At 42.6% G+C, this 23,667-nt stretch overlaps 2 protein-coding genes across 2 annotated transcripts in view; both read right to left on the bottom strand.

Moving 5' to 3' along the window:
* The window catches only part of LOC306925145 (scavenger receptor cysteine-rich domain-containing group B protein-like), a gene marked incomplete at its 3' end in the record, with an annotated part of 797,673 nt that overhangs the window by 729,299 nt on the left and 44,707 nt on the right, over window positions 1-23,667 (bottom strand). The gene's annotated exons all lie outside the window — the stretch shown is intronic.
* The window catches only part of ca14 (carbonic anhydrase XIV), a gene marked incomplete at both ends in the record, with an annotated part of 30,434 nt that continues 13,060 nt past the window's right edge, over window positions 6,294-23,667 (bottom strand). The window contains 5 exons of the mRNA XM_079503818.1: window positions 6,294-6,417; window positions 8,765-8,818; window positions 12,829-12,913; window positions 13,946-13,993; window positions 17,555-17,578. Coding sequence (XP_079359944.1) covers window positions 6,294-6,417; window positions 8,765-8,818; window positions 12,829-12,913; window positions 13,946-13,993; window positions 17,555-17,578 — 335 coding nt within the window. The remainder of the gene's footprint in view (window positions 6,418-8,764; window positions 8,819-12,828; window positions 12,914-13,945; window positions 13,994-17,554; window positions 17,579-23,667) is intronic.

Here is a 23,667-nt window from a genome sequence, read left to right as displayed (position 1 = left end):
ACAGTACAGTACAGTACAGCACCACTCACTTCAGACATGTTTTTACCTATGATGATCTCCTGTTTATAGTATAATATTGAAAATTGTGGACCCTGTTGTAAACAATTAAGTGTAGCTTTATCATATTGTATCGTCCACAGTAACATGTTTTGTATTGAGTTGTGCTTTCGTTTGAAATGTACCAATTCAGCATAGGCCTACTGTTAAATACTTCAATCAATCAATCAATCAAAAATAAATACTCATTGTTTGAATCAAATTCATCCGTGGAGTGGAGACGTGGAGTAGCCTAGCCGGCTGCCACCCCAAAAGTAACATTTAACGGGCAATCTGCCACACTGTCCTTACAAAAATCACATTTTTATGAAATGAAACACTAAACACTAATGAAACACCAAACACTAATGAAACACTAAACACTAATGAAACACTAATGAAACACTAAACACTAATGAAACACTAAACACTAATGAAACACTAATGAAACACTAAACACTAATGAAACACTAATGAAACACTAAACACTAATGAAACACTAATGAAACACTAATGAAACACTAAACACTAATGAAACACTAATGAAACACTAAACACTAATGAAACACTAATGAAACACTAAACACTAATGAAACACTAATGAAACACTAACGAAACACTAATGAAACACTAAACACTAATGAAACACTAAACACTAATGAAACACTAATGAAACACTAATGAAACACTAAACACTAATGAAACACTAATGAAACACTAAACACTAATGAAACACTAAACACTAATGAAACACTAAACACTAATGAAACACTAAACACTAATGACACACTAAACACTAATGAAACACTAATGAAACACTAAACACTAATGAAACACTAATGAAACACTAAACACTAATGAAACATTAAACACTAATGAAACACTAAACACTAATGAAACACTAAACACTAATGACACACTAATGAAACACTAATGAAACACTAAACACTAATGAAACACTAAACACTAATGAAACACTAATGAAACACTAAACACTAATGAAACACTAAACACTAATGAAACACTAATGAAACACTAAACACTAATGAAACACTAAACACTAATGAAATCACAAAATCACTAAAAATCACTAAATCACTAAAATCACTAAAAATCACTAAATCACTAAAATCACTAATCACTAAATCACTAATCACTAAATACACATAATATGAAACCCCACTTAGGCAACCACGTAAAAAAGAGAGGACAGAAAATGGTACATATAGAACAGTAGAGGAGCGCTAATCACAGATTAACTAAATCACTAAAATCACGAATCACTAAATCACTAAAAATCACTAAATCACAAAAAATCACTAAATCACTAATCACTAAATACACATAATATGAAACCCCACTTAGGCAACCACGTGAGTGCTAGTATTCTTTTCTAATGCAAAAGCAGAGACGTTTCTGTGGCTACCAAGGTGGGGCGTGGGGGGGGGGACAGAAAACCACCCAATGATAGAACCGCAGAATTTCAGATTGATTATTAACTGTTAAGTTTAATTGATTAATTTCCTAACAGCGATTCATCGATTTACGATTAACTATTAGCATCCCTAATACCTACATACATTGTATCTATTAATCAATGCACTAAAATATGAGATAAACAGCCAAAAAAATCACACCCGTGTGAACTGAGTGGTGTAAGGTCTTATATAGACTGATCAGCTGTGGTCTGACGTAATGAAATCACACCCGTGTGAACTGGGTGACCATAGCAACCGTGCTCATTTTTTGGTACGAACAGACAGACAGACAGACAGACAGACACGTAAACTAACAAAGCCAGTTGTAGGAGTGGTTTACACCACTCAAAAAAAGGCAGACCATTCAGAAATTTATTTTGTTTGTTTTATTGTTGTGAACATGTAGAATTCAAACATATATAATAGCTATACAACACTGAAACACTTGTTTTTTACCTCCATCTGTGTTAACAGGTCATGTTTTAGCTCACAATGTTTTGGTAGTATAAATTATATAAAAAATATGGCACCTCTGTCAAATACCTTCAAACTGAAAATGGTAAGTAAAACAATTTGACTGTCTTTGTCACTTTAATGTGGCACAATACTGATGAAGACAATACAGTAATAATATGCTTATATAAGGTATATTGTTTGATATGTTGTGTCTCCTATCATTTAATTGGCAAGCTTCATTCGTCTATCATACTGAATACAAAATGAGTGGTGGCTCAATACATAGTTCATATTAAATAGAGTGATGTACAATGATAATTTAAAATATGATATCCACAGGCCAAATATTGATATGCAAAGTCTCTGTGTTGATTAATCCTTCATTCATAATACTATAAAATAATACTATAAAACTACTTCCATGTTTTCTTTATACAGGTTCAAGAGGTTGAATAATGTTTCCTCGCGTCCTCTTTTGTTTCTTCTAAGTTTAGGCTTCGTACACACATATCAGACGAACATGCTCTGTGCTGTCCGTGTTTCATGGCCGCCTCAATGCTTTTCCAATGGAAGTCACGCGGTTTGACCAAACAGTTGTGTGTGATGGGGGGGGGGGGGCAATCAAACACAAGTGTTTGGTCAAACCACGCGACTTTCATTGGAAAAGCATTGGGGCGGCCATGAAACACAGGCAGAGCACAGCACAGTTGTTCTTTATGTGCACGAAGGTGTTACCGATGATACTAAATAAGGCTCTGTTCCATTTAGTGTGCAGTGGTTCTCACTTTTTTTTAATTTCAAGGACCCCCATAACTCTTTAATAACTCTTACGGGTCCATTTGGTTCCATTTGTACACTCTCAGACCGGTTCAGTTCTTTTTGGTTCTTAGTCCATGAGCCAGAGCTCCAAAATTGGTGGGAAAAACTAGACCTATATGAAATTGTTTATAGGATCACGTCCTTTCATGGTGATAGCAATCTAATATAGGTATGGTTTTACCCACTCAATTCATGATTAACGTTCCAATTTTGGAGCTCTGGCTCATGGACTAAGAACCAAAAAGAACTGAACCGGTTCCCATTGGGAACCAACCAGTGGCAAAGGGGCCTCAGAGTTACACACCCGTGGAACCCACTCAAGGACTGCACTTTGAGACCCACTGGTGTAGCAGAATGTTTTCAGTGAGCCAAGTTTGACCAGAATGGAACAGAGCCTTCATTAGTATCAGCAGTAACACCTTTAAATATAGGAAGTGGCACAAGTTCTTTCCAAAATGGCGGGTGTGCATTGTACCCCTTTTTCCTCCCTGTTATACCATAACTCTTCCCACTGCTGTACCTGTATATTGGCTCACCTGCATGTGAGGAGCCCCTACTGGGAGGACGTAGAGCCGTCGTCCTACCCCTCCCAGTCAACATACCCAGCTTAGGGCGCAGGCACATATATGAGTCAAGAGGCGGCAAGAAATGCCTAGAGCAGGCATCTCTTCCTGGTTTTAAACAGCTGGTCGTGGGATTGACACTTGCGCGTGGCTTCAACTTGCAACGTCGGCAAAAAAAACGGAAAGGCTTTGCCGACGCTACAAGTTGAAGCCGCACGCAACCATCATTTCCATTTTTCTGATGTGAAGATGTGCCTGCATGCGCCCTTACAGGTGCCGCCCCAGCCCATAGGAGTATGTCAAGTGACAAAAAACCGACTTCCCTCCCCTAAACACGGGGTGGGAACACCCAATACTGTGCATCCTGGCCAAGCCGGATGCACAGCGATGGACTCGAACCCCTACACTCTGCCATGGCAGGCAGCTATAGCCCTCCACCGATGGATCACCCCTTTCCTCACATCGGCGAAAGGCTGATCAATCATGCTGGAGAAATCAATCAATATGGCCCCAATAGAGATTGAAATACAGCATGATGGTTGCTTATTTAATACAACTGAATACATATCCATAAGTACTAATAAGAGTTTGATGGTTCTATTGCAGCATGCTAACTGCATGACACTGATAACATAATTATTGCACAATGTATTTACAAGAACAAACGCGTGTACAGTTGAATCCACACACTGCAGCTATAGGGTCTGAAGAACCAGGCCTCAACGTGTAACTGGAATTTAGAACCAGGTAAGGGTTAACCTTAGGCTTATGTTGCGTTCACATGCACTGGCAGACGCAAAGATGCAGTTTACCATTAATTGTCAATGGAAGCCTGCGACACGAAGCAAATGCTATGCTTGTAGCTGCTGCAAAAGCTACAACAGCTACAAATACACTGTGTAGCTTTGCATCTTTTACATCTGCACGTGTGAACGCACCATTATGCTGTATTCACGCAGGTATACAGTCGACCATTCATTTCCAATGGAAGCCCGCGACATGAAGATACAATGATGCAGCCGACGTTTGTAGCTGCTATACAAAAGCTACAAAGCTTCAAAGCTACAATAAAGTCGAATTGGTTTCAACTTCAGCTATAAGCTACAAATACGCTGTGAAGCTTTGCATCTTTGTATCTTTTGCATGTGTCCCTGTGTGAATGCAGCATTAAAATTGTTCAGAATGCGGACAAATCCAATGTGTTTCTCGACGTGACCTTATATGCTGCGTTCACACTGGCAACTATAAACACGCTACCATTCTTTTACACAAAGATACGTCCGACATTTGTAGCTGCTACAGAAGCTACAACAGCTACAAAGCTACAACAATGCTGCGTATAGCTTTGTCTTGTTTTGTAGCTGCAGTTGTGAACACACCATTAGGACTGACCCTACACTGGTATATGTGCAAGTGATCCGATTAGATTTATCTGTTCAGACGTCGTCGACCTATCTGCATTGCATGATCGGGCGCTGTGGTGACGACGACATGACGTCACCATAATCGTCTCTGTCGGGTGGAAACCTTGTATGTCCAAAACTGTTACTTTTCAGGATTCTAATAAGAACAAAAAAAGGTAGCAGATCTACAAGCTTGCGTTAGGGTGATCAAGGGTGATACTATGTACAGTTGGAGGCCATCGATATTGTCCTTTTCTTTTTGCTGAGGTTTGCTGTACCTGTATATTGGCTCACCTGCATGTGAGGAGCCCCTACTGGGAGGACGTAGAGCCGTCGTCCTACCCCTCCCAGTCAACATACCCAGCTTAGGGCGCAGGCACATATATGAGTCAAGAGGCGGCAAGAAATGCCTAGAGAGTTTTAAACAGCTGGACGTGGGATTGACACTTGCGCGTGGCTTCAACTTTTCAAAAATAGCAGACCTACAAGCTCATAGCGCGCCACCGAGTGGCGCGCTACGAGCTTGTAGGTCTGCTATTTTTGAAAAATCGTGAAAATTTAGAAGGATTTTTTCAGGATTTAGAAGGATTTTTAAAAGTTTTGAGGTCAGGCCTAAATGGGTCAAATGATAAGGGACAATATCGGTGGCACCCAACTGTATAAGTTGTTGTTAATTAACAGAGGGAAAAAAAGTAAAAAAAAATGGAAGAAGAGGTTTCTGCCCGACAGCGACGCTATGCTATGCTCTGTCATGCCACTGTCGCTCACACAGCCTGGGCACACCTGCACTTCCATGCCAAAAGAAACTGTCTGCCGGCGTTTCTTCCGGGTTTTTAGACAGCTGGTGGATGGAAATGAAGCTCCACCCACGCGGCAGAATTCCGCTGGGGCAAGCTTTCCCGGGAATCTGGCCGACGCGGCATTCTGCCACGTGGGTGGAGCTTCATTTCCATCCACCAGCTGTCTAAAAACCAGGAAGAGACGCCGGCAGACAGCTTCTTTTGTCCGCGGAATCTTAGGTGTGCTTACACTGACAGAGGGACACCGTCGGGCGGCGAGTCGGCGTCCGAGGGTCCAGATTGAGACCGATATTTAGAGAAATCAGAATTGAATCACATTATAAACCACCTTGGTTCATGGGTCGAATGTTGAACCCCCCTATAGGCATCGTTAAATGGAACCGTTAAGGAATCGGAATCGTTCAAATCCTTAAAGGATCCCACAAACCTAACTTGAGCAAGAGGTCTCTCCACAAATCATCATAACTCACAATGTTTTCAAAATCACAAAAATAGCCGCCGATCTGCAATTTTCTAATCTAATGTTCTCACGATTTTTCTCTCTTTGTGTGAATGTATACATACAGTGTGTGTGTGTGTGTGTGTGTGTGTGTGTGTGTGTGTGTGTGTGTGTGTGTGTGTGTGTGTGTGTGTGTGTGTGCCAAACGCTCCACCACTACAGTGGTGTTTCATCAGGGACATAAGACATGCAGCAGCAATGAGGGCCCGTAATATCGTAATATGGCCGCGTGTGATTGGCTAAGGCTCGGACTGAGGAGACACTGTGGGCCCTGCTGGTTGGTCTGTCCTGGCCGTGGCTGAGGGGTCAGAGGTCGAGTTCAGAGCCACGTCCTGCTTGGGATCCTTCTCAGGCTGCCGAGTCCTGAAAGGTCAAGGTTCACACACAAGTCACACAGTGAATACAATTCTGATACAACCATGGTTAGCAACTGGACATGCAGTTTGCCACGTCCTCCACTAGAGGTCCTTCTTTGACAACGAATGTGTGTGTGTGTGTGTGTGTGTGTGTGTGTGTGTGTGTGTGTGTGTGTGTGTGTGTGTGTGTGTGTGTGTGTGTGTGTGTGTGTGTGTGTGAGAGAGAGAGAGAGAGAGAGGGGGGGGTTGTGTTGAATGATGGTTCTAACACTAAATGGTCAATTAGTTTCATGTTGAAGGAGCACTTCATCCATTTTCAACATTATCTTCATATAATTTGGGCCTCCTCCCTCTAAATGGTCCTTGTAAGATGGTACCATTATGACTATTTGTTGAAGACACGTATACATGCATCTAGAGAGAAATCTCAGACCTTTTAACTGTCCATTTGGTGGACCCTTACAGTTGATGGTATGATGACAACAGAGTGGCTGGAGAGACTAGTGAGGACCAATATTATATGTGATGATGTTGACAAAAAGTATTAAGGTGTGATATCTGGGTGAGGGAGGGGACGTGTGCAGCAGCAGGTGGCGCTCTTTTACACCGCAATACTGGAGAGAGAGACTGCATGATTAAGGAAGGAACAGATTAACATTCCATAACCAAACATGTGACGGATTATTAGTATTATGACTGCTGTGGATTCTGTTTGAAAGAAGCCCATTAGGAACAAACACCAGCACTACTGTATGCATGTTTGGATATTATTGTAGTCCGGCAGCCGACAGGCTTATTTTGTCTAAAGTGGGAATTTATTGGCCTAAAATATTGTCTATATACATACATTCATGAATCCACTTGCTGACCGGCTGTCGGTATTGAGCATTCTTTATAGGGGTTTCTTGTGAACCTACCTTTAACATCTTTCCTTGTGCTTTAAGTAGCATGTGACATGTCAAACTTTAAGGACTCCCTTGAAAACGAGTTGCTGCAACTCAAGGGACTATCCTTCAGGGAAATTTCAAAATAAAAACTAGGGGGTTTCATGATTCTGAATCCATTCCAAGCATTAGTTTTGCACAAAAAACACTCCTTGTGCTGATCTCATCACATTTGTCATGACGGCTAGGCCATTTTTAGCCCAAGGAGTGTTTTTTGTGACGAATAACAGTTTAAGTCCAAATTTTATTCTGACCCCTCCACGAAAAGGCCTCGTTGTCCTGACCCCTTATCCATCATTTATACATTATGGATTATTAGTGTGGACTTAAACTGTTATTCGTCTATAGTACTCAATTAAGCTGTTTTCAGCTTCTTTTTTATATATAAAATGGCAACAAACACAAGCATTCAAGTTGTAAACAGCTACACCCATTTTTACAAAATCAGTACATGATACATCATTAACTAAAAAATTCTATCAATTGGGCAATCATTTAATCGATTGTTCAATTCATTGTTTTGGCTCCACTTTCTGTTGAGACGTCCACAGTTTCCTCTCTCTCTGTTTCTTTGGGATTACTATACAGGACAAAATAAGTGTTAACATGTCTAAACACAGGTGTTTTCAGATCAACACAGTCATACAATGTCAACTTTGCTTCACAGGCCAACAAATCAATTTCAACATTTCTATACAGACTAAATGAGGAAACGAGCTGCAATTAAAACAGGTTAACAGTGAAAACAGTGACATGAAGTTGCCGTAACCTGGTGGTCAAAGTCTTGGTATCGCAAGACTTCCACATTTAAAATCTTCCCCCTCAGGCTTCGTACACACATATCAGACGAACATGCTCTGTGCTGTCCGTGTTTCATGGCCGCCTCAATGCTTTTCCAATGGAAGTCACGTGGTTTGACCAAACAGTTGTGTGTGATGGGGGGAGGGGGGGCAATCAAACACAAGTGTTCGGTCAAACCACGTGACTTCCATTGGAAAAGCATTGGGGCGGCCATGAAACACAGGCAGAGCACAGCACAGTTGTTCTTTATGTGTGTACGAAGCCTCACACACCGACGTCCTGGCTTGAAAACACCCCAGAGGCAGCCAACGGTAGTGTCTGCCTGCCGGAAAACACCCCAGAGGCAGCCAACGGTAGTGTCTGCCTGCCGGAAAACACCGCAGCATCATCATACAAGGGATGCTAGATGGAAAAAAGGCCAAAACTATAGTTTTTAAATGTTAAATGTTTAAATATCACTTTCACCACCTTTAGTCCAACTAATGTGACTATGTGTTGATTAGTGGGGGTCTCGGTGCAACGGAGGGTTGAAGTGAGGGTTATAGGATTGGTTTGGGTGGGGTGGGGTTTTGGGGACTGGGTCAAAGGTCATGATTTGAAGGGTGTGACCTTGGCATGGGGGCGGGCCGATTGCTGGGCAGGACGTCCCAGCTGGACGAGGAGCTGTCATGTGACGTCAGAAGAAGAGCAGGAAACAGGAAGAGATGGTAATTTGAAAATCACACAAAGAAACAAGGCATGCAATACATCATCAAAGAAGCGTGCGGACAGACCCAGGATCTGTGACAAGCAGGCAGCATTGATTAGAGCCAAAAGAAAGACAAGAAAGAAAGAAAGAAAGAAAGAAAGAAAGAAAGAAAAAATGCCCTTTGTCATAAATGACAAATATATTGAAAATAGCCAAGTACATCTGCTAATTTTGCTATTGAAAATAGCAACAACAAAATCTAGTTTTTGACTATTTATTTTCCCCCCCACAAAATGGGGTTATTTATTATTATTATTATTATTATTATTATTATTATTATTATTATTATTATTATTATTATTATTATTATTATTATTATTATTATTATTATTATTATTATTAATGTGTCACACGTGGATGATGTGGGTAATGTATGTTTTGCAATAATAATCAACATCTACAAAGTTGACTAGTAACTAAAATAAATGTAGTGAAGTAAAATTTATTTAAATTATTTGGACTCCGAGATGTAGCGGAGTAGAAGTAAAAGTACTGGAAATTGGAAATACTCCAGTAAAGTACAAATACCTCAAAATTGTACTTAAGTATACAGTACTTAAGTAAATGTACTTAACTTTGTTACTTAAGTTAAGTAACGAAGATGGCGACACATTGCATATTACTGTCGTAACAAAATTAGCTTTGAGCTTGTAGATCAGCTACTTTGCATTTGAATTGAAACCCTGAATAATTCTTTGCTATTTTTGCTATTTTCTAATTGGAATCCTGAAAAGTTACCTTTTTATTTAATTTCAAATGCATTTAGTTATATTTATGTTAACTTTGTGAACTAAATACAAATTGGACATAAAAAAGACAATAACATTTTATAATACTACTAATTAGCTGAAATCAATAATATCTCAGTATTCTAATATTAACCTGAGGGCCGCAATAAGTGATAGTGGGGGCCGCCCATGTGTGATATAGAGGGAAATGTAATGTTTTAGTCCTACTTATTATTATTACAAAGTTACTATGTCTTTAATGGCCAAACGGAGAATATATCAGAAGCAGGGGCATGGATTAAAATCCAACCCTGGTTTAGGCCTCCCGGTGGGTTCCGCCTGGTCGCATGACCGAAAGGCAAAACAGCACCTCGTCCCTCGTCTTCGCAAAGGGAAGTGAATTATGTAAGGTGGCAATTATACCGGATTGAGACTGAGCTAATAATCAGATTACTGCAGCAGGGTTCAGAGGCTGAGGTTTCCCCACATGCAGCGCAGACAAAGGAGGATTAGTGAAGTAGTTTGAGTTTTCTGCTGTTTTGTCAGCTATTGTTGGGTCAGTGTCTTGCTCTAAATCACGTATATAGGCTACTGCAGCAGAGGGAAGAATTTGAACCAGTTAAACCAGTGTTTCTCAAACGTTTTCCTGTCAAGGGGACCCTCAGTATTGACATGTATTATCCCCTCAGACCCCCAAATGATATCATCTTTAATCTCTGCTGACCACACAATGCTCAGGGTGCATTTTAACTCTTGACAGTGTACAAATGGAACCACATGGGTCCATTTGTCTCCATGTGTACACTGTCAGAGTTGCAGAGCCATGAGGGTCCAGTCCATTTGGTTTCTAACTACCATTTAGCTGGCCGGGGACCTCCTGGAACCCCCTCAGGGAGCCCCACGTGGGGTCCCCAGGCGCCACATTGAGAAGCAGTGCTTTAAACGTCCAGATTGTCTTACAGCCTATCTAAAAAAACAAAATACATTGCATGGATGCACCTGGGACGTATCCTCAGTGATGTATCCCAAGGTCATCGGGGTTTCGGGTCTCCCAACATCATACCCCTCCCTCAGGTGATATGACCCAGCCGGGGTGATCAAGTCCCGACTTACGTCCCATAGCTGCCCTCGATCAGTCCCATTAGGGAAAAACCAGGGCCACACAATCCGTTCCTCCTGAACTATACTCTGCCGGGACTGAGAGGTACCATTCTGGCGCGTGGAAGGACTAGGCTCTGTGGGTTGACTCCTGTCCGGGCCCCTCCTACGTCTCACCAGGTCCACTCCTGCTCTCACCAGGTCCAGCCCCTGTGCGTTGCACCAGACTCCCAGCACCAGGCACTTTATTCAGGAATGGTGGATTCTCGAGCCGCAATGGTTCCGCAGGCTCCACCTTAGATCTAGTCTTGGAATTTAAACCAAAACCAACTTAAAAAATGTTGATGGTTGTTGATCCTTATATACAAAAAACCTTTCCATTATAGCTCAGCGATAGACATTTGGGCGCTCACACTCGGACATGTAAAAGTACTGTTTATGTCCCGTCTCCCCCCGTAACTTCTATGTCCCGGGTAGGTTATATACAAGCTTCAAACCAACAAACGTTCTAAATGACAGTTTCATAACAAGCACATTAGCATTGTCAAACACAAGCAGTACAGTTAAAACTTAGTTAAAGAATGTTACGGTGAACACAGCACAGCTGCTAGTTGGTTTTACATGTAAAAGAAAAAAGGGACTGTGCACCTGTAACTGTTTACCACGACTGTTTTGTTGCTGTTTACCACGACTGTTTTGTTGCGCTTGCGGTTGCGGAGGTGTTTGAAAAATCTGCCAAGAAGAGAGAGGAGAGCGGGTCTGACGCCATGTTGGATCATGAAGTCTGACGCCATGTGTGAATTTTACAGAGCGACAATATAGGAGCTCATCTCCTTCTGGGGGTTATATCATTTCATCATTTTATTTTATTTAAGGTGCAATCTAGACCAGTGGTTCCCAAATTGGGGTCTGGGGACCTATGGGTCCTTGAGGGAGTTCCCCAGGGGGTCCCCAGCTAAATGATTGTTAAGAACCAAATGGACCCTTTTATGGGTCTGTAACTCTGAGATGGACCCTAACGGGTCCATTTGGTTCCATTTGTACACTCGCAGAGTTAAATTAACTTTGATTTTACATAATAAATTGGGGATCGCAGAGATAGAAATGCCATTAAATTGGGGTCCATAGCCTAATGCATATCAAACTGGGGGTCCTTGAAATTGAACGGGTTGAGCTCAACCTTGCTAGAGCCGTCTCTTATGAGGCTCCCTGGCATATGTTTTCAAATGGGGGTCCGTGGGCTAATTAGTGTCAATTTGGGGGTCCTCGATGTGAAAAAGTTTGGGAATTACTGATCTAGACGCCATTCAGCCACTGGGTGTCTCGCTCTCAACACCTCTGTTTAATTCCCATGACAGGCAGCAATTGTGTAGTTTGCAACATTGTATCATGCCGGCTGCCTCCAAGCTTTTCTTCAGGGGAAAAAAATACTACATTTCCCAATAAAAGCAGAAGGACATGGACAATGTGTAGCTTTCAGTAGCTGTCAGAGGTAGACAAAACAGTGATTTTGGACCCGCAAAAAGTTCTGTAATTAAATTATAATATAATAATCACAATAGTTTCGGGGAGAATAAGTTAACCCAATCTGTGCCAGAAACGTTTGGTTACGTTTTTTAGCAGGCAGCACACCCCAACTGTGCCAGAGCGTAATATTGCAGGGTTTTTTTTTATTTATTTTTATTTATTTTTAATCCGACATGCACGCCCACGCTTATTTATTATTTGATTTGTCCCTTTTCTCTGGCACCTGCACAACACTTTCTGTCCAACAGGTGGCACAACTTCACCACTTCTCAACCTATCTTCATATAATTGGTCCTCACTAATATTCATGATAAAATAGCACAATCTACTCGGTCTGTGTCTCATATGAGGGCTGTGGACAGTTCAGAAACCCTTCTTCCAGTACATGAAAAGTTACAATTCTATAATGGAAGCCATCGCTCTGGCGTTAATACAAATCTTGTTATAAAACAAATCTGCCTATACCGATGATGTCACTAGTGGACGGGTTTCTGAACTGCCCACAGCCCTCTTATGAGACACAGACCGAAATGGAGAGGACACAGCCGGGGGGGGGTGGTGGGGTGACTTACCGTATGGTTTTGACGATGAAACGGACGATGACAGCCAGCCCGACGCAGCCGCACATCACCCCCACCACGATGGCCGTCACCTCACCTGGACACAAACAAGCATCACAAATAATTTCTTCTTAGCCAGCAGGGATGCACATTTGAATCCATCACCAAGACCTGAGGACGATTCTACAAATAATGCCTTCTAAACCAGTAGTTCTCAGCTACGGGTGGGCCAGGGTGGGCCGCCAGGGTGGGCCGCTAGGGCGGGTCATACTTTTTTTTAATATCAAAATGCTTGGGTGAGTGTGGCAAGGCCAGTTGGGCACCTTCATGGGGGTGACAATGAAGGTCTTAATCTCTGAGGTGTTTAGTGTGTAGGTGAGAACAGAGGTGGCTCTGACACACCTTCTGACCAGCTAATCAATCCATTCAATTCAATTCAATTCAATTAAATTAAATTAAATTAAATTAAATTAAATTCAATTCAATTCAATTCAAAGGGCTTTATTGGCATGAGAAAACGTACGTTTACATTGCCAAAGCAGAAAGCACAATACAACAATACAGCAATACAATCAAAACAAAAAATATGTACATTTGAAAGTCACCACCACCAATGCTGGAAGCATCATAATTGATCTCAGGTGTACTTCTGGTTCTTACAGAGTTGTCTCCCAGCTGAGTGTCTTTTCTTTTTTTAAATCAAAATGCTTGGGTGTCTATTTCGAGTGTTTTTTGATGGTGAATTTAATATTCTTTAAATCGGTAATTGTACCCGTTCTACCTCATTTATAAGATTTAAAATCCAAAGGAAATTCTAACATGTGGGGTGTCTAGATTATGTGTTTTTTGATGGAGAATTCAAATATGATGACATTCTTTTTTTGATAGAATAACTCTAACCTACATTATTTTGTACTTCTAAATTGCACATTTTGCCCGTTTTAACCTCTTTTTTAGGAATTTTAAAGACATACAGGAAAGAATTTATATTGACAAAGTCAAATCAAATTAACATATTTATTAACAATTCAAGTGCATGTATATCACTGGATACAATTATGATGATCAATTTCCACTTCCTGCATGAACTTAGGGTTGAACAAGTCCTGACTCAGCGTTAGACATCAGCCTCCTGAGCCCTGGTCTCCTGAGCCCTGATCGCTCCATCCCTCGTTTCCTGAGAGAAGTATGTATAGCAGAAGCCTCATGTCACCATTTTGACAACCCTCTCAATGCTCTGAGTGTGGCAAGGCCAGTTGGGTGTCTGGGTCTCCTTCTCCCCTGATGGCCAGGATTCTCTCCACCCCCTCGATCATCTCATTCTGATCCTCCGAGCACAGCAGTGTTTGGAGGATGGCTTCCCTGTGGGCACACCAAGCAACAATACCTCCTTCCTCTGGGACTTGTGACAGTCCAGCTGAAACAGGATGTGCCTATATAGGCCCTTCAACCCACCATTCCTTGACCTTTACATTGAACCAACATGGATAATACATGCCAATGCAATGATGTATTCCACAATGCACGGAGTATTCCCTCTCAATCCATGCTTTGACACCCAGAGCCTGAGAAGTATATGTTTGCTACTGGCCCAATCTCCAACAGAGCCAGCCTGGCAGGAACCACTCTGTCCCTAGCCTCGGAAACCCAGACGTTTTTATTTCCAGGGAGGAAAAAAAAGTCTGGGTCCGAGTCCACTTCAATTCGGCATAGAGTAGCGCAAACATCTCTCACTCTCTGCTGATTTCTGATCGTCCGCACCTTTGTTAAATTGACACACACACGCACACATGTACACACACACACACTCCTCTCTCTCTCTGTCGCTCTAAGTAATTAGTCTCATGTCGCGCAGCTGCGCATAGTTTCTCCCGGCGGATCCTGCCGGGAGCTGCCTATGCCATAAAAAGCATAGGTGAGTTCCAGGCTACTGTGTCCCTGACTGCAACAACCATTTTATAGCCATAGTGTTGATCAGTCGCGAGATCTAGAATGACCTTAAGGCAGATTGATCAGTGGAGGGCCAACAGAGATCCTGGTGAGTTTTGGTTTGATATCCAACTCTGTATCTGAATCGAGGAGCTTTCCTATTGGTCCAGATAACTTGTTTGTCTGACAGAGTGGGACCATCAAGTTCAACGAGCCGGTGGAGATCGAGGGAGACCATTGGAGGAGACTCAACAAATGTCAACACTGGTGTGAAAGCTGGAGTAATGCAGAAGCTGGATCTGCACCTGAGCAAAAAGATGGTTGGTGTGTAGCCTGAGCTAACGCTAGACATTTCTGGCCTAGATGGGAGGGCCGCGGCTCAGATTTGCGCACACCCTGGATTGGTTCACCGATCTGTCCGTCAGCCCCGGTCTCTCCTCCCCCCCGTGTCGACCAGAAGCAGAAACCACTGGTTGCTGGAGTATACCATTCTAACGGACTGTCAAAGTTATTTCCACAGAGTCGGCACACGTTGTTTTTTTTCTTAGACGGTGTGGTGGGTTCTTCAGCCATTCTCCTCATTTTCCTCGCATAGCCTCGTTTGAAGTTCCACTGGTAATGATTTCCTCACGGTGTTATTTTGAGGGGTGCACACCGCTCAGAGCCCTGACGTAACATCATTTGAAGCGACGCCTACGCGGAAGGGTTGACTCCCACGTTTAGGCCAACTGCAGCCCATGAAGGGTTGACTCCCACGTTTAGGCCAACTGCAGCCCATGAAGGGTTGACTCCCACGTTTAGGCCAACTGCAGCCCATGAAGGGTTGACTCCCACGTTTAGGCCAGTGCAGCCCATGCGTAAATCCAGGCTTTCATTTTTCGCGCAGACGAAATGAAAGCCTGGGTATCGAGGCTAGTTGGTGTGCAACCACACTGTGAACTCCCCCTCCATCGGCTTGTTGAACTTGATGGTCCCATGCACTCTGTCTGGACATTGTGATGCCAACTGTTGGAAGATCTGCTTGGTGTTGCTCACAGTGAAGCCATCCTCCAAACACTGCTGTGCTGCTGTTGTGCGGATTAGAATGAGATGATCAAGGGGGTGGAGGGAATCCTGACCATCAGGGGAGAAGGAGACCCACTCATATAGAGAGCTGGACCACCCATTTTCCTTTTTTTTTTTTACATAATAAGTTTCATAATGGCTTTCTTTCTTTCAGTAAAATATGTTTTTGTTGTGTTTTTTACATGATCGTCTTGCTTAAAGCTGCTATAAACAATAATATGTCAAAATTTGAATGACCTTTTCATTTTTTATTTTTTTGGTATTCAGGCAATGGGTAGAACGCTCCCACAAAAAATTGTCTCTGTGACACATCTAGGGTCCGCAGTCTGCATTCAAAGATGTTCCTAGAAGCTTTGTCATTGGTCGAAAAAAAAACCCGGTCGCAGTGACTAACCAATCAGGAAGCAGACAGGCAAATCGACCAATGACAAAGCTTCTAGGAAAATCTTTGAATGCAGATCGCGGCCCCTAGATCTGTCACAGAGACTAATTTTTTTTGGGAGTGTTCTACCCATTGCTGGTTGTTTGAATACCAAAAAAATAAAAAATAAAAAGCTCATTAACACAATCAGTGCCGGGATTCCTTCAAAATTGGAGCTCTGGGGTGCCAGAAAGACATGGTCGCTTTTACTCTGAAGCCCCCCCCCCGGAAACAATCCGGAAGAAAACCGGAGAAATATTGTGTTAGCTTACCTTGGTCTCGAGTATATTATTTCGCTAGAAGCTCCAAAGCATTCATATTTTGAACGAGAGGCATGTTGAAGTCAGAAATGAAGCGCGTAGTATATCCATCAGATCAAAACCACGGAGAGTGCCCTGTATTAGGAGAGACGAGGCATTCTTTCTGCCGTGCTAACAGCTAATCGAACGGTAGGCTAATATGAAGGCAGAGCGAAGCTACGGGTGCCTTAGAGTCTCAGTCAAAAATTTAAAAAAGGAAAAAAATCTGAATATTCTTCTCTCGCCTGGTATCATTGAGGTTGCGCTATAGGACGTGTACACACGTCCTATGAACAAGTCGATTGGGTTACCTAGGACGTGTGGAGCCGTCCTACGGACGGAAACGGTTAAGAAATAAATGACCCCAGTTATGCACTTATTATGTACTTATTACGTTATGTAATTCTACTTGAAGAAAAGTACCTAATCACCGGGACTGGTCCTTAGCATTCATGTATGGTGTTAATAGGCTAATAAGCTAGGCTTAATAAGCTTAGGGGGCTTTTCTAGGACCAACATTTAACACTTAATTAACCCATTTAGACCTGAGAACTGATTCTACAAATGCCTTCTAAATCCTGACAGTTTTCTGAAAAACCTCTGTTTCTATGTGAGTGGTGCTCAAACTATTTCATGTCAAGGACCCCAACAATTATATGAAATTGGCCGCCGACCCCCATCTGAAAATATGTTGTTCCAGGGACCTCCCAGAATCAAAGATTTGAGTTCAAATCATTCGCTCTGAAAGAATATATATTCAAAGATTTGCGGCACATTTTCAAGTTGGTCTAGAAAATCACTTACAGCGCCTTGAAAAGCAATAAATCAATATTGTAATGAATTATCTCAGTACACCTGGAATTACATTATAAAGTGGTTGTTTGTAACATTATGTAGAAAAGGTAAAACATTGATTTTCATGTCAGCAAAAAATATGTATAGCATCAAGTGAATCACTTTAGTAGCAGCAATACAGGGACGGAAGTGAGACATGGATAATGTGGATAAATATGTGAGATCTTACCTGGTGCCAAGTCTTTAAATGATCCTGCAACGCAAAGAATTCCACAAAACATTAGGACAATTATTATAGTTGAACTGAATTCAATTTGAAAGTATTATTAAAGGCCGATTTTGTTATTCTGTACCACATAGAAAATGTAATATATTGGATTTCAAAACACACACAAAAGATATGTTTTGTGATTATTTTTGTATTATTTTAAAGATGTACTAAGCCGTCTGTGAACCAGAGGATGAGTGAGTGACGTCAGGACTTCGGCGCTCTATTCAAAAATGGAATAAATGAATTATTTGCTCAAAAGTCCACTCTAACAGTAGTGAGCCACAGTAGTGGTGCCTATAAGCACACAGCCAAGATAACAGAAGAGTGTCTTCAGGACAAGTCTGTGAATGTCCTTGGAATGGCCCACCCAGTACCCACCCACCAACTCACCCAGAGCCCAGGCAGACAAGGACCCCAATGAGCATTTCTGGTGTAGGGATGTTAATAAACTAGTTCATCGATTAATCGCAGTTAAGAAATTAAACAATTAAACAGTTAACAATTAATTGAAATGTCTGCGGTTCCATCATTGGGTGGTTTTCTGTGAATGTAATGCTGTCTGCGTGTGCGCGTGGCAAAGGAACGCACGCACATGTTAGTCCCAAAACGCACAAAAATCGTGCCCACCACCTCCCACCTTGGTATCCACAGAAACATCTGCTTTTGCATGTGATAAAGATGCCATTGCCTGGCCCTGTATCTCAAATGGTCAAATAATATTTGATTAAGGAATATAATATCCCTTTTGAATTCTTTCTGTATATCAGCAAAATGTAGATTTTTATGTTAAGACATTGAGGGATTCATTATCAATGAATGAATTAATCGATAATTCCCATCCCTACTGTGGAGAGAGGTCTGTGCACCAATGCTCCCCGTCCAACCTGATGCAGCATGAGAAGATCTTAAAAGAAGAATGGGAGAAAATGCCCCAGAATCGGTGTGTCTCTAGTTGTAGCAACATCACACTGAAGAATAATTGAGGCTCTAATTGCTGCCAGATGTGCTTCAACTAAATAATATTGAGTAAAGGGCGTGAATACTTATGCAGATAGTAGATAGATGCCTCACTACAATAAGCACTTACACAAACTGTCTCTCCTCTTTGTCTTCCTCTCCTCCCTCCCTCCATCTCTCTCCATCTCTCTCTCTCTCTCTCTCTCTCTCTCTCTCTCCCTCTCTCGTCCTGTTGTCTTGTGACAACAATGCTTCCACTGTTTGCTTCCTCTAATCAATAAACAAGCAGCTAACACCAGATTAGTAAGCCCCACTTCTCTTTTCACGCTCTCTCTCACACGCACTTTCCCACTAATTCCCCATCTTCAACTCTCTCTCTCTCTCTCTCTCTCTCTCTCTCTCTCATCCTAATTGGCAGCGGTGTCATCCATCGTTCTATTGTTGTCAGCATTAATAACAGCATGGTGTTCAACCACCCAGCAGTCATCCCACCACTCTAGTCTGTCTAGTACTAGTGCTTCTCAAAGTGGGATCCACCAAGAGGGCAAGAGGGGTCCACCTGATGTTCCTATTTTGGGCATGTCATTATAGTTGACAATTGTATTGCATTAAAAACAAAATCACACCTGTGTGAAGTGAGGGGCGCTCTTATCATGTACATCACCATACATCATCTCATTCCGGCCAATCACAATTTGCGTCCTCACTTTTGTCTTCAATTTTTTTTGTTCACACCGACCATCAAAGCTGGACATAGGAGGGGCTAGCGCCCCTCAAAAATAAGACACTTATTGCCCTAAAGACAAGCCCTACATAGGGTGAAAGTGTAAGACAGACAGTAGGACAGTTGAGAAACACTATGCGAGACAGACAGTAGGACAGCTGAGAGAGGGAGACAGTGTAGTGTAGGAGAGACAGACAGTAGGACAGCTGAGAGAGGGAGACAGTGTAGTGTAGGAGAGACAGACTGTAGGACAGCTGAGAGAGGGAGACAGTGTAGTGTAGGAGAGACAGACAGTAGGACAGCTGAGAGAGGGAGACAGTGTAGTGTAGGAGAGACAGACAGTAGGACAGCTGAGAGAGGGAGACAGTGTAGTGTAGGAGAGACAGACAGTAGGACAGCTGAGAGAGGGAGACAGTGTAGTGTAGGAGAGACAGACAGTAGGACAGCTGAGAGAGGGAGACAGTGTAGTGTAGGAGAGACAGACAGTTGGACAGCTGAGAGAGGGAGACAGTGTAGTGTAGGAGAGACAGACAGTAGGACAGCTGAGAGAGGGAGACAGTGTAGTGTAGGAGAGACAGACAGTAGGACAGCTGAGAGAGGGAGACAGTGTAGTGTAGGAGAGACAGACAGTAGGACAGCTGAGAGAGGGAGACAGTGTAGTGTAGGAGAGACAGACAGTTGGACAGCTGAGAGAGGGAGACAGTGTAGTGTAGGAGAGACAGACAAGTCCGGGAAAAGAAGGGTGATTTTTGGCTGAACGTGGTTTCGTCAGATAAAGTTTTTTTGTCAACTGATTCTTGTAGCTTGGGTGATATCCCAGTGATATCCCTTGGACATTTTTTGTTATTAGCCCCTAATGTGCCAGAAACACAAAAGAATCCACCCAAAATAGAGTTTTATGGTATTTCATGCAAAATACTTGGTCTAAATGCATCAACTTTGATTTCTACAGTGTTTATGAATGTGGATATGCAATCCACATTGTATAAATCTATAACATTTATGATTAATGCATTATTTATTAATGCATATTATTAACCCCTTCATGCCTGAAAACCGCAACATGCCATAAAATATATCTTTTGAGAATGAGATTGTATGCACAATAATCAAGTCAAATGTATCAAATCTGCTTTCTACCATATTAGTGAAACTGTATAGCATATTTATTTTCAGGTGGTTGCATATTAACCCTTTCAGATCATCTATCTTGAGCATCTTGCACCAAACATCCACTGAACATTTCTCCCAAAAATAGGATTACTTTCTCCCAGATGTATTCATACATGTGGATATCACACCAGTTGTCAATGTAGGCACAATCTTGCAAGATTTTTGAAAAGACCTGGTTAAAGGTATTTTACAAGACCATCCCATCTAAAGTGAAGATGGTGGCAACAACAGCCAAATCCAATTCAAATGATCCACTCCAAAGTGTATGACCTAAATTATATCCATTCAATGGTCATCGTACTCCTGTCTAGTGACTGTGATGTTCATGTGGAGGACGCCCTTGCCTATGAGCTGGCACCAGTCTTAACTGCCATGTTCACAGAGGATGGAATGTAAATGTATATACCTTTATTGAAAGGATAAGCCCCTTGAGATGCATCATCTCATTTTAGAGGGGGTCCTCAACACAGATGAACAGTAATAATAAACAGCATCGTCGAATAAGCAAGGTATAAATATGAACATGCATATTGGAAAAAAGGCAGCACTTTGTTTGTTGTAGAAAGACAAAGTCCAAGAAAGAAAAAAAAAATCACACCCTTGTGAAGTAAGTGGTGCAACTCCGTGTGGGGGTCCCCAAGGGGGGGGGGAGTTCCAGACCCACAGGAACGCACCCAGGGTGCCGGCCCGATTCCGGCGAGCCGCCCCGCGTCCGAAACGGTTGAGAAATGACAGAGTTACCGTGTGGGGGTCCCTCTACTGTACCCTCTACTCAGTCTACTGTACTGGCACACCTGAAATCACCATATATACAGTTAATATGTGCGTGTGTGTTTGTGTGTGTGTTAGGTTGCGCACAGGTGGTGAAAAACAACCATTCTGTTTCCGTGCTCAGACGCACCCAGGCAGAGACCCAGCCAGCACGGTGTTAGAAGATGAGTGAAAATCGATTCTTTAAATACATTGAAAGTGATTGATCTATAAGTCTAAGTAATTCAGAAAGCCACGTCCACATTGAAGACGTCACTTCAGGTCGGGAGGAATGCTGCTGATGCAGATGTCACTGTCATTGATGGATCAGACCTTTGGACCATCCAGCTGATGTCAACCACATACCTGTCTGGCAGTGATGTCTACCTAATCTTCGAGATATAGGTCTACTGTGATTACAATAAGCAGAGACGCCAGGGAGACGGGGGTCAGCTAGAAATACCATGTCCTATAGTTTGGGTTCCCGGGAGAGACATCAAATTTATCTTTTGGGCCTCGAGATAAATTTATTGGGATCCACTGCTATGTGCGTGCGTGCGTGCGTGCGTGCGTGCGTGCGTGCGTGCGTGCGTGCGTGCGTGCGTGCGTGCGTGTGTGCGTGCGTGCGTGTGTGTGTACACGAGGTCTGCTTGTTTAAACACTTTCAACCATGGTGTCCCTGTATTTATATGGGTGAACATTTCAAAACATTTCCTCCCCAAACATTCCGTCCGTCCATGGAAATACTTAATGCTCTCAGCTGTCCTTCCTATCAGTAACGTTGCAACAACAGAGTAATATAGTAAGAGAGTAGCGACACTAGCGTTGACTCCCATTGTAACAATGGAATGCGGAAGTGCTCATTCTATCTCAATGGGATAGTTCCAGCCATAGGAGCAATGTTTGGAACTATAGCCCATAGGCATCCGCTTTGTCGCGAGGTCAAAGAGTGTCGCTACTCTCCTACTCTACACTCTGGGTTGCAATAAACCAATAGTAAAGGAGCACAATGATCACATCCTAGATCACAGGACATTTTGTGTGAGTTGTTGTTTCTCATTAAAGGACATCTGTATGTGTATTCTCATTCTCATGTATTCAGGCAGAGACCCACACACATAATCACTTAAGGAAGTGGTTTGCACCACTTAAAAAGATTAGAAGCTTGAGCACGGTGTTAGAGTGAAAATCGATTATTTAAATACATTGAAAGAAGTGATTGATCTATAAGTCTAAGTAATTCAGAAAGCCACGTCCACATTGAAGACGTCACTTCAGGTCGGGAGGAATGCTGCTGATGCAGATGTCACTGTCATTGATGGATCAGACCTTTGGACCATCCAGCTGATGTCAACCACATACCTGTCTGGCAGTGATGTCTACCTAATCTTCGAGATATAGGTCTACTGTGATTACAATAAGCAGAGACGCCAGGGAGACGGGGGTCAGCTAGAAATACCATGTCCTATCATGATATATCTCCTCCAATCACTGTAGCTACAAACAGCCGCCTTTTGAGGTCTGATTTCCACACTCCTCATCTTCAAGGTTCAAGGTTCAAGGTTCTTTATTATTTCTCTCCAGAGGAAGACATTTGTCTTAGACAAAGGGCCCGCATGCAAGCGTAGCCCTTATGCCCATGTCGCCGCAGAGCAGCGCCAAATACATCTTTCTTGCCACATCAAAGGCGACCGCCTCCGGTGAGAGCAAGAGAAGAAATTCTTGTGCTATAGGCATTCCAGCAAGTGCCATCTGGACCTTCAGGTCCTGTTCCGTTAAGGAAACTATGGAGGAAACTAGACTACTAGTCTGGGAGAAAAGAATGGGAAAGGTCATGCATGTACTTCAAACCAGCTGCACTACCACCAACAGATTAATTGAGAATGTATAGATCCCCCACTTTTAAACATCTTTGTGGCAAAATGTTGATGGGCATCTTACACCAGCATGAGACCGAGAGTAGTTTGGATGATAATGATAACTAAATTTGCCCAAGGGATATCACTGGACACCCTCTTGAATTCATGAGTGGTGACCCCAAGCTATGTACAAGAATCAGTTGAGAAAGAAACTTTATCTGACAAAACCATGTTCAGCCCCACGGCTCCCGGACTAGTAGGACAGCTGAGAGAGAGACAGTGTAGGAGAGACAGACAGTAGGACAGCTGAGAAGGAGACAGTGTATAGGAGAGACAGACAGTAGGACAGCTGAGAGAGAGACAGTGTATAGGAGAGACAGACAGTAGGACAGCTGAGAGAGAGACAGTGTAGGAGAGACAGACAGTAGGACAGCTGAGAGGGAGACAGTGTATAGGAGAGACAGACAGTAGGACAGCTGAGAGGGAGACAGTGTAGGAGAGACAGACAGTAGGACAGCTGAGAGGGAGAGACAGTGTAGGAGAGACAGACAGTAGGACAGCTCAGAGGGAGACATTGTAGGATAGAAATGCAGACAGTATGTGCACAA

The sequence above is a fragment of the Electrona antarctica genome (assembly GCF_951216825.1).
Source record: "Electrona antarctica genome assembly, chromosome: 6".
NCBI classification, from domain to species: Eukaryota; Metazoa; Chordata; class Actinopteri; order Myctophiformes; family Myctophidae; genus Electrona; species Electrona antarctica.
Note: the sequence above shows the minus strand (reverse complement) of the source record. Positions and strands in the feature narration are given on the sequence as shown.